At 34.1% G+C, this 12,666-nt stretch overlaps 1 protein-coding gene across 1 annotated transcript; it reads right to left on the bottom strand.

Annotated features, from left to right (window-relative positions):
- Positions 1–250: 250 nt before the first annotated feature.
- LOC107830179 (ADP-ribosylation factor 2) lies at positions 251–6,087 on the bottom strand. Its single transcript, XM_016657657.2, has 7 exons — positions 5,947–6,087; positions 5,253–5,422; positions 4,138–4,208; positions 3,860–3,979; positions 795–913; positions 637–718; positions 251–528 (listed from the first exon to the last, which is right to left on the bottom strand). The coding sequence occupies exons 2-7, from the start codon at positions 5,398–5,400 to the stop codon at positions 523–525; spliced, it is 546 nt and encodes a 181-aa protein (XP_016513143.1). The 5' UTR covers positions 5,401–5,422; positions 5,947–6,087; the 3' UTR covers positions 251–522.
- Between the last annotated feature and the right edge of the window lie 6,579 nt (positions 6,088–12,666).

Here is a 12,666-nt window from a genome sequence, read left to right on the forward strand (position 1 = left end):
CCTGGTTGACCAATCACGTGAATTGGTATTAGAAATTAGAAACTAAAGCTAATAGAAAATCCATTACGATTCCAGATTCCTCGCGACCACTCGATCTCCCATTAAAAAAAAAAAAAAAAAAAAAAAGAAGAAGAAGCTGGCCCATGCTAGTGCTACATATCTAGCAACACATTTCTTTTTCTTCTTCTCAATTTCCCTTAAAAGCAGCACATTAGCATACAAGTTAGTCAACGAATGCCACAGACGGATGGGAAGGAACAAACAGGGAAGTATTCCATTACCATTTACCAATGAAACATCTATTCTCTGTTACAAATTATAGCATTATACTTGAAACCAAACAAACAGCAATTTCATATATCCAACCACTGTATTACAAAAACATATCAAGAGGTCCTACCAAGAAGAAGCAAATCACTTTCAAGGGATATTCATAACCACACAGATTCTGAGAATGAGGAAAAAGAACTAGATAAAAACCCGCCTGCATCCAGGATCAACCCGCAACAACTCTACGTTGGTTTAGGCCTGTAAATGGAGGATGTTAGGGAAAGGGGGAAAAACATAAAAGGAAATGCAATCCTATACAGCACATTTGCATCACCAACTTTGATCAATTTGGAACTTATCAAGTACCTTGTTAGCAATATTGTTAGAAAGCCAATCAAGCCCCTCATAAAGTCCCTCTCCAGAAGTTGCACAAGTGCTCTGGATGTACCTAAAAATAGCAAAGAGAATGCTTAGCATGTTTTAAAAGAAAGGCATGTTGTCACAAGTTCTGGCAGAGCGCTTACCAGTGACGCTGCCTGAGGGAGTGGAGTCCGAGCTTATCAGTTATTTCAGCAGCATTCATTGCATTAGGAAGATCTTGTTTGTTAGCAAAAACAAGCAGCACAGCATCCCGAAGCTCATCCTGGGACATATAAAAACAAAAGTAAGCCCACGTGTCGGTGAACAAAGGTTAAACTCAATTCAAAGGACTCCCAAATTCATTTTGCAGTTACTGGTCTAATAAACAACAGAAAGTAGGACAATAAGGGGGGGAAAAAAGGATGTAAGCAGCAAGAGAACTTCATGGACCAGTAGCCACTATTCCTCCCTAACCTACTCCCTCGCCTATTTTGCCTGTATTCTTTTTAAGCAAACAACGGACTGATGCATAAATTCTGTAACTTATTGGAAAGCTTCTGTTCTGCCTGTTTGTTTAAAGACAAGGTAGAAAGAAAAATATTCTTTTTCACACCCATTTATCCCCAAATTCTCTAGATATATCACTAACTAATTAATTGTTATTCTGGAGTTTCCAAATGTCTCATATAGGTTGCTAGACTTCTGTCTCAATTACGAGATAGATTGCACCAATAATAACTATTTACTAGGTAAGATTAGGGCAGAAGAGTCGAACAACATAGACAATGTGAAAAAAAACCTATGTTGCTCGGACTCTCTGAAAATGGTGCCGGATACGTGTCGGATCCTCCAAAATAGTGTATTTTTAGAAGATCCGACACGGGTGCGGCATCATTTTGGAGAGTCCGCGCAATATAGAAAAAAAAGTGAAGACAACATATGTGGCTCTATTTGAAACTCAGAGAGTTAAACTGTATTAGGTGTAAGCCAATACTCCCACAAGTTATCTAATTTTCTTTTAACTCGACTGAATCTGACTAATTTCCTTTGTGAAAATCAGGAGTTCATTTCTATTGCATCTTCCTTTCATGAAAAATATAGAATTGATGTAAAATATTTCAAAAAAGATAGTTTTTTTTGCCTTCCTTTAATGATAAAGAAGGACCAAATAAAATTATATCTAACTGATAACTCTCTCTAAGTAAAACCAAATCTATACTTATCGCCAATATGCGACCAAGTCTGGCAAGTAAACACGGAATATGGAACTACCACATAAATTTTTTTAAGATGGACCAACAACCAAATAAAATTCAGCAAGGTCAATTATCACCCACTTCAAGGTTGTAACTAGGAACTTCGAAAATGGACCAAAACTGGATTTTCCATCCAAGTTTAGGGCCCCCATTTGATCATAACTATTATTTTAGTATTTACAATACTAAACTTAAGTAACACAACTTAATGACCTCCACAAACTTCTTTTCAACTCCAGCTTCAAATACTTTGCTTTAAACTTCAATATAAATATTGTGCAAACACATAATCTCATCAGAGATGACACATGTTGCGCCTCACCCCCGACCCCCACCCCCACCCCCAAAAAATAGAATAGCCAAGTCGACCAATGTTAGATTCATTATATTTTCCGCGTATATTATTCACTCATCCGGACTAAGTTTTGCCTTAATCAAAAATTAAAATTTTACCGTTACACAAGATAAGCATTATGATGCAATTTTCAGCTAAAATAGGACTAAGGACAAAACTAATTTACTTTGACCGATGGCCACAAGGGAACAACACAACTATAAACTTAATCCATATATAGCTGGGGTCGGCAATATGATCAGTCATTTCAATGTCACTCCATATAAAGCCAGTTTTATTCCAAAAATCAATAGTTGTCTATGCTTTTATGATCCAGTCGTAGATATTTTTCCACTCATACCTCAGCTCTTTTAGCGTGAAAGTTCTTCTACCTTTTCTAGGAACATATAAATCTCCAACCAACAACTATGCTTTAGTCTCTTTATCAAAAGATATGCCTATCTGCTATATGAATACTCACTTCTCCATCAAAATAAAAGTATTCCAAGCAAAAGGTGGACACCTCCAGCTGCTTGCATGCACTTCGACTATTCCAACGGTTACCTACTTACTCCTACAAGCACAGGTACTAGGAATCACATATTGTCCTCCAGTGGTGGATTTGTGCCTAGCCAAATAAAGCTAAATCCATTACACCAAATTCTACTATGTCATGCACTGTGCATCAAGCTTACATGAATAAGTGGAAGTCTAAGATTTTACATTCTCCAAATTGAAGTATAATTTATCATACAAGGATGTAAACATTGATTTGAATCGACCTTGACCAAATAAAATTCTACTCATGTGACAGATACGTCATTCATGTCTGGTTTAATCACGCGAGATCCACTAAATTCTACCTTTTTAGGCTTGAGCATAATTTTCCACCTTAATAATCAAAGTTCATGATTTACATTTTACTCAATGACCAAAATTTAGAGCACACTCAATCATCTTTACCTAGAATGAAGCTCACATCGAAACTGAAATTTCTGAATCTAGATTTTACCAGGATCCTTTTGAAGATCCTTTTTTTCTAAAAAAACTAAATTTCAAATGCTAAAAAGATTTCATAACCAACTAAAAAGTTTTAGTGTTCAAGGGAATGTTTGACAGGGAGTGTCATAAGCAGTAATCACTTCCCTTCTAAAAGAAGAAGACTTGTAAAATCCTTGAGCAGCAGTTGTGGAGTGGTTTCAAGGGTAGTTGGCAACAGCCTCTAAAGAACTAAGTGGTTCAGAATGAACACAAATAAACAGCCACCTACATGTACGGAAGCTTACATACATGACAAAATATCAGATAGGTAATAGCTTTAAAAAAATGATGTGTTGCATACATCAAACTGATTCCAGTCAAACTTAATTGACTAGAGAGACTATATCATATATCATTTTCAATATAAATATTACATTAGTAACTGAAGATTTAAGTAAAGTTTGCCGACTTGTGCACATAACTTTATGCCATATAGCTCAAAAGTTTTAGAAGACAAATTTGACACTAGCAAGAATTAGACAGTCTACCCTAATGCAAGGGTTAATGGCTGCTTCCAGGTTCGAACCCGTGACCTATAGGTCACACGAAGACAACTAGCAAGAATAACAACAGAATTACAAAGGGCGGGAATTATTACCTCGTTCAACATCCTGTGCAATTCATCTCTTGCCTCCACGACACGGTCTCTGTCATTGCTATCAACCACAAAAATGAGACCCTGAGTGTTCTGGAAATAGTGCCTCCACAATGGTCGGATCTGCCAAAGCAAATAAATAAGTAAGCTGGATCCTTCAGAAAATTGGATTAAAACATTCATTCCATGCAACAAAAAAAGAGCTAACAGTAAAAAAGAAAGAAAAGTAGAAAGGGGGAAGAAGAGGCAAGACTAATTTTGGACTAAAACAAAAGCGATACCTTATCCTGACCCCCGACATCCCAAACGGTGAAGCTGATGTTCTTGTACTCAACGGTCTCCACATTGAAACCTGTGAATTATCAATTATTGTTGATGACTCGTCTGAGCAGCTATGCCACAAGCATCTTATTATAGAGTTTAAATTAAGCTTATTAGGTGAAAAGACAGTACAATACAAGACACAGAATCTTCAGTACCACTTCAAAAAGCTTTTGCAAATCAAAGAAGAGAAAAAGAATCATAAATCAAAATTAATACCCCTTTTGAGTACACCTCAGAGGAAAGTTTATAAACAGCATACACTACTGAACAACCAAAAACAATTGCAGCCGACGAACAGATATTGGTCCCATTACTACTAATCCAAAAAAAGGGAGGCAAACGATTGGGGAAGATTTGCATCATTTGCACCAGAATCTAAAAGAATATTCACGAGTAACCCAAAAAGAAAAAATTGCATGATACATGATTAGTTCCACGATAAGGATAATCTATGCTTCAGTTTTGGGAACTTTTACTTTTTCATATTGTACAATCATCAAGAGATCAATACACAATCAGTCACCGCGACCACATATTTAGAAGTTCAAAATAAGTATTTGATTAAACATTGCATGCCCTTGATCAGACAATGCTTGCAATAGATCAACAAAAAGAACATCTGAGACAAAGAGAGACATATGAAGGATGACTAGTTATAACCAGCTAAATTTTTGCAGCAAACAGTAAATTTCGGAATGACACCTTTCTATATTTTGGAAACAATTTAACTTTAAAAAATCCATCTTACCTTAAATAAGATATTTATAGCCACACAAATGTCTATGGCTTATCTTAGACCAGAAAATTCAAAATCCTTATTTTTTATTGTTAAAATTCAAAAATCTTTCTTTATTTCTTTAATTCCGTGTCGAATCAAACAAGGCTGAATAAAATGGGAATGGAGAGAGCAACTTTTTCTGTGCACATTTTCCATTTCCGTATCAGAATGATTGGTCAGTCTTTTATGTCATAATTGCAGCAAAATTTGTCACAAACTCACAATAAGTACAACTGGAAAACTGTAGAAATGTTATTGCCGAATATTCTTGCTACATGCTAGTAAAGCACATACCAATAGTAGGAATGGTTGTGACGATCTCGCCCAACTTGAGCTTGTACAATATGGTGGTCTTACCAGCAGCGTCAAGACCAACCATGAGAATGCGCATTTCCTTCTTGGCAAATAGCCGGCTGAAAAGCTTGGTGAATGTCAGCCCCATTTCTCTTTCTTCTTAAGGATCCCTACGTACATAGAGCCATTGAATTATGCAAAAAATATCAAGTAATGCAACAGTACGAAAAGATGCAGCTACTCTAGAAACGGATCTGAATGAGCCAAAGCAAAATTGACAGAACTAGACGTAAAAAGAACAAAATAAAATCGCAATGACTATTCCACCGGCTATTGATACAGGTACCGGTAACTCTGTCCACCAAAGCCTAAGATCTAGATCAATATTTCACGAATCAAACCATTAGATAATACAATTTCCCAGAGACCAGAGCAGGTCCCATGTATCAACCTTCAGACAACAGAAATTCACAGAAAAAAAATACAGGAATTCAAATCGGAAGCTTAAAAAGCATAAATCTGAGATAGATAACCGCAAAATCAAAGGAAAAGCAGATGGAAATGGTAGATGCAGCCGAAATTACTCACAAAAAATGTTATATCAGTAGAGAATTTTACGAAGAAAAATAAGGAGGAAAACAAAACTTTATGAGATATGCATAAAATTAAAGGTAGATGACAGAGTAAGATTTACCTGAAGAAAGCTTTGGAAAGAGGGATCTAGTGAGAGAACACGAGAGAGAGAGAGAGAGAGAGAGAGAAGCCTGAGACTAACGCGAAATATTTATTTAAGAGGTTAAAATTAAAAATCGGAAATCAGAGGCAATAAATAAAGGAGTGAGAGAGATGTTTGTAAATTGTAATGGTAGCAAACTGCCATTTAGCTCAATTAGAATAACGGAAATGCCCCATAATTCTGATCGTGGGTGTATATATTTCACCGTTGGTTCCTTCATCTGTCCCGTCACCCGTGCAATGGGATTTTGAAACGTGTTATTTCATGTTTTGGAATTTGGATACAAGTAGCACATTGACTTTGGTTGTGACGCGCGATAGAAAATAAGAGACAACCCTCAAAGAAAGAAAGTTCTCTTCTTAACTTTTTTTTAAAATAAATAATTTTTTATTGGATATACCCATTTTTATGAGGAGAAGCCTCTTGTTTGAAGAACATATTCATTTAAGAGATGGAGAAGGGCCTAAAATAATTTTCAACTATGGTATAATATTGCCTTCCGTCCACCTATACAATTAAAATATTTCGACGTTAACCTTTCTGTTCAAATTTGCCCTTATTTCTAATGATCTCTTTATGGTTGGGGCATTTTTAGCCCGACAGGTAAACGGATGCCAATATTATATTAAATCTCATAGTTTAGAGAGATTTTAGGCCTTACTTGGTATCTTTTGAAATAAATAAATTTCAACTAAATATGCATTACCCTTGATATTTGTTATGCTCTGATAGGAAAATACTTTTGATATCTCAAAAAGAAATATTCTAAAATTATGTCTAGATTCATTTTCTTACTATTATATTAATGAGCGTAATTATTTTAAAAATATTTATAACAGAAAATTAGTTAATTTTGAATTCAATTTGGGACAGAATAAATTAGACAATTGAATTCTCATGGATTTGTACGTTCTTGAAAAGTCAATAACGTTAGTATTGGAAAATAAATGACTAATCTTAATGGCTTTAAGACTTAACATATAGTCTTTATGGTTGAATGTTTCTGATGGTTTATTTTCCTTGAATAGCCTCTAATATGGAATAGAGAATCTAGTTCTGTTTTAGTCTATATATACCTCTTCGTCTTCATAACAGAAAAGGTGTGAAAAAACAAAGTAAAAATTTTTTCTTCCTTTTCTTTTGTGTTGGGTTTTCTTCTCGTTAATCTTTATTGTTTCTGCTCCTTGTTATATTAGAAGAGCTTGTTGAATCCTGGGGATACGTCTAATTTTATTCATCACGGTATGGGAGAAATACCTTAAGGGCAATGTCTTTGACACGCCTCAAGCTAAACCTTTTATTCTCCATAATCACCAATTTTTTACAACAATCTTAAAGATATTTTACTTTGTTATTCTGGAGAATAACGCTGCTAATGTTGATGTTGATGCTACTACTCCTGCTGCACCAACTGTTTCTGTTGTTGTTCCATCACCAATTACTTATGCCAAACCTTTTCCTGATGTTTCGAAAATTGAGGGTTTTGGTGGAGAAAATTTCAGACGCTGGCGGGAACGCGTGCATTCTATTTTGGATATGCATGGAATTGCTTTTGCGCTTACTGATCCTAAGCCAACCGAAGCAACTTCCATTCAGATGGATCAATGGGTTCATGCTAATAAGGTATGTAGACATACCATAATTTATACTCTTTCTAACGAATTGTTCGATGTTTATGTTTCCTATAAGGAGGCAAAAGAAATTTGGGAGTCAATGATAACAAAGTACACTGCTGAAGATGCTACTAAACAAAAGTTTGTAATTGAAAACTACTAAAAGTGGGAGATAACGAAGGACAAGGAAATAACTACACAAATCAACGAATATCACAAGTTGATTGAAGATCTCAAATCTGAAGAAATCTCTCTGCCCGAACAATTTGTTGCTGATATGCTTATAGAAAAACTTCTCAAATCTTGGAGTGACTACAAACAACAATTGAAGCACAAACACAAGCAATTGTCGCTGAAAGACTTGGTCAAGCACATTATAATTGAAAATACCAATCGCAAGCTAGCTGTTGCTGACAAAGGAAATGAGATTGCTACCAAAGCCAATCGTGTGGAGGACAATAAGCGGCAGAACAAATCAAATAACATGTATGATAAAAGAAATAGTTATAAGCCCAAAACCAACAATGAAACCTTCAAGAAAAAAAGCAATTGCTTTGTGTGTGACAAACCTAGCCATCATGCTGCTCAATGCCGGAAGAGGGTTGGGAATGAAATCCCGCAAGGCTAAAGTAAATTTAACTAACGCCAAAGCGGATGACATAATTGCTGCAGTTATTTCCTAAGTAAACCTTGTGGCCAATGTGAAAGAGTGGGTGCTAGATTCTGGTGTCACTAGGCACATATGTGCTAGCAAAAAAGACTTTGTGTCTTACACCCGCGTTGAGGAAGGAGAAGAAGTTGTATATCTTGGTGACTCAAGGACTACTATAGTTCTTGGAAAAGGCAAAGTTCTTCTCAAACTCACATCTGGCAAAACTTTGGCATTGAATGACGTGTTGCATGTTCCTAGTATCCGAGCCAATTTGGTCTTTGTGGGATTATTAGAAAAGTGGGGGTGAATGTTTCTTTTGAATCTGATAAGGTCGTGTTGACCAAGAATAATAATTTTGTTGGCAAGGGTTATTATAATCATGGCTTGTTTGTACTCAATGTTATCAACGAAAATGCTAGTACTTCTACTTACTTGATTGATTCTTTTAATTTATGGCATGTTATATTAGGACATGTTAGTTTATCTTATATTAAGAAAATGCATTCTGAAGGTCTTATTTCAAATATTAATTTTTCGAATATTGATAAGTGTAAAGTTTGTGCAGAAGCTAAACAAACTAAGAAATCATGTGCTTCAGTATTTAGAGAATCTAAATTATTAAGTTTAATTCATACTGATTTAGGAGACTTGAAACAAACTATGACTAGAGGGGGGAAAAAATATTATGTGACTTTTATAGACGATTTTTCTAGATATACAAAAGTTTAGTTATTGAGAAATAAAGATGAAGCTTTTGAAAAGTTTTTAATTTTAAAATCTGAAGTAGAAAATCAATTAGATAGGAAAATCAAAAGAGTTAGAATCTGATAGAGGTGGTGAATTTATTTTGGTTAATTATTATTGTGAGAAAGAAGGCATAATTTACGAGGTAATTCCGCCATATTCTCCACAATCAAATGGTGTAGCGAAAAGAAAAAATAGGACCTTAAAGGAAATGATGAATAGCATGCTTGTTAGTTCTGGTGCTCCGGATAATCTTTGGGGTGAAGCCATTTTATCTGCTTGTCATTTATATAATAAAATTCCTTATAAGAAAATGGGTAAAACTCCTTATGAGTTGTGGAAGGGCTATCCACCTAATTTGAAATATTTGAAAGTGTGGGGGTGTCTTGCTAAAGTTATGTTGCTTGATCCTAAGAAAAGAAAAATAGGATCTAAAACATCTGATTGTATATTTATTGGGTATGCTGAAAGCAGTGCAACATATAGATTTTTAGTAGTCAAAAAGTGATGTACTTGAAAACAATACTATTGTTGAAACAAAAAATGCTGAATTTTTTGAAAATATTGTTCCTTTAAAATTTGAGGAAATTTCTGATACTCCTATTATTCCAAGTGATAATATTTCACATGTTCCAATTATTCAAAATGATTTTGAAAGTGAGGATTTAAGAAGAAGCAAAAGACCAAGGAAAGAAAAATCTTTTGGTAATGATTTTTATACTTATCTTGTGGATAATGATCTTTCAAAATATTCTGAAGCTATTTCTTCGTCCGATGCCTCATTTTGGAAAGAAGCTACTGATGTAGAATTAAATTCAATTTTACAAAATAAAACTTGAATTTTAGTTGATTTACCTCTAGGAGCTAAACTCATTGGTTGTAAATGGATTTTTAAGAAGAAACTCAATCCGGATTGTTCCATTGATAAATACAAAGCTAGACTTGTTGCAAAATTTTTTACCCAAAAGCAAAATATTGATTATTTTGACATTTATGCTCATGTAACTAAAATTTCCTCGATTCGTGTTTTACTTGCCTTGTCTATTTATAAATTTTTTATTCACCAAATGGATGTTAGAACTGCTTTTTTAAATGGTGATTTGGAAGAAGATTTACATGGAACAACCTGAGGGTTGTATAGTATCTGGCCAAGAAAATAAAGTATGTAAATTGCTAAAATCTTTGTATGGTCTAAAGCAAACACCTAAACAATGACATGAAATTTTTTATCAAGTATTGATTAATGATGGTTTTTCATCAATTGAAGTAGATAAATGTGTTTATACAAAATGTGTAGATGGTACATGTGTTATTATTTGCCTTTATATGGATGACATGCTTATTTTTAGTTCTAGCTTTGATTTGGTACATAAAACCAAAATTTTCTTGTCTTCTAATTTCGAGATGAAAGACATGGGAGAAGCTAGTGTTATTTTAGGCATGAAAATTATAAGAGATGGCAATAGTTTGATGTTGACTCAAGAACATTATGTTGAAAGAATTCTTAAAAAATTTGATAATTTTGATGTGGTACCTGTAAGCACTCCTTATGATGCTAGTAGTCAATTAAAAAAGAATAAGGGAGATTTTGTAGATCAAAATAAATATGCTCAAGTTATTGGTAGTCTAATGTATTTGATGAATTTTACTAGACCTGATATTGCATATGCTATGTGTAGATTGAGTAGATATACTCAAAACCCGAGTCATGGTCATTGGAATGCATTAGTAAGAGTAATGAAATATTTGAGAGGTACCATGAACTATGATATTAAATATAGTAGATTTCCCATCGTACTAGAAGGATACAATGATGCTAACTGAATCTCTGATTCAGATGAGATAAAATCCACTAGTGGTTATGTGTTCACCCTCGGTGGTGGTATTGTGGCATGGAAATCAGCTAAACAAATTATAATAGCTAGATCTACTATGGAATCTGAGTTTGTGACATTGGAATTAGCTGGCAATGAGGCCGAGTGGTTAAAGAACTTTTTGGCAAGTATTCCACTAGGAATAAAACCGACATCTTCTGTGTCGGTGCATTGTGATTGCCAAGCTGCAATAGTCATTGCCAAAAATAAATCTTTTAATGGATAGAGTAGACATATCTGATTGAGACATAATTTGATAAAGCAGTTGCTGAAAGGTGGAATTATTTCCATAGATTATGTGAAGTCATAGGTGAATTTGGCCGATCCTGTAACTAAACCTTTGGGAAGAAAATTAATATCTGAAACATTGAGGGGAATGGGACTTTTGCCAATTTGAGTTATATCACCAGTGATGGTAACCTAATCTATGTGATTGGAGATCCCATGAAGTAGATTCATATGGGTAATAACAAGTCATTAGTTGATCAAATGTGCATTATTAAATTATATCCCTTTCTATGATGTATGTATATATAGTGCAAGACTGCGAGGAATGGGAGACTGAGTTATTAAACTCTTAATCTAATAGTCCATAGCCTTTTATAGGTAGTGTATTGTGCTGCAGAATACACTTGATGGATAGACCTATATGAGTGTGGAGTGGGGCCGCTTCTATGAAATTTATGGTAAAAATTTTTTAGAGCACTTATGAAAACCAGGCGCGCGCATGGCCTATTAGTGCAAAACCGCGACAAACAACAAAGTGTGCGCGGGTATAATGTGATAGATAAGACACTAAACTTACAAAAGAATTCTTGGTTCATAGAAGTTTTGAACTTCACCAATTGTTCTATAAGTTTAATCTTATTTTATCTAGGTCTGGTTCATAGTCCAAGAGACACCAGATTCGATGCATTATGCTCATTTGTGAAACCCGATAAATTTTTTTTATTTATTATTATTATTATTTATATTCTTTTTGAGATATGTGGGAGATTGATAGGAAAATACTTTTAATATCTCAAAAAGAAATATTCTAAAACTATGTCTAGATTCATTTTCTTACTATTATATTAATGAGTCATTATTGTAGTAATTATTTTAAAAATATTTGTAACACAAAATTAGTTAATTTTGAATTCAATTTGGGACAAAATAAATTAGACAATTGAATTCTCATGGATTTGCACGTTATTGAAAAGTCAATAACGTTAGTATTGGAAAATAAATAACTAATCTTAATGGCTTTAAGACTTAACATATAGTCTTTACGGTTGAATGTTTCTGATGATTTATTTTCCTTGAATAGCCTCTAATATGGAACAGAGAGTCTACTTCTGTTTTAGTCTATATATACCTCTTCGTCTTCATAACAAAAAAGGTGTGAAAAAACAAAGTTAAAAATTTTTCTCCCCTTTTTCTTTTGTGATGGGTTTTCTTCTCGTTAATCTTTGTTGTTTCTGCTCCTAGTTATACTAGAAGAGCTTGTAAAATCCTGGGGGATACGCCTAATTTTATTCATCACGGTGTGGACAAAATATCCTTAAGGACAGTGTCTTTGATACGCCTCAAGCTAAACTTTTTATTCTCCATAATCGCCAATTTTTTACAACATGCTCCATTAAACTTCTTCCGGAGGAAAAGATGATATTGAAGAGTATATATACTAAAATATTTCTCTTATTTTTTGTAATACCAACTTCTCTCCAATTAAGGTCCATAAAGCTATCGGTTTCAACAACTTGAAATAAATTAATAATCATTTAATTATAGTTTCAAAATATTAATTATCATC

This window comes from Nicotiana tabacum, chromosome 18 (genome assembly GCF_000715075.1).
Source record: "Nicotiana tabacum cultivar K326 chromosome 18, ASM71507v2, whole genome shotgun sequence".
NCBI lineage: Eukaryota > Viridiplantae > Streptophyta > Magnoliopsida > Solanales > Solanaceae > Nicotiana > Nicotiana tabacum.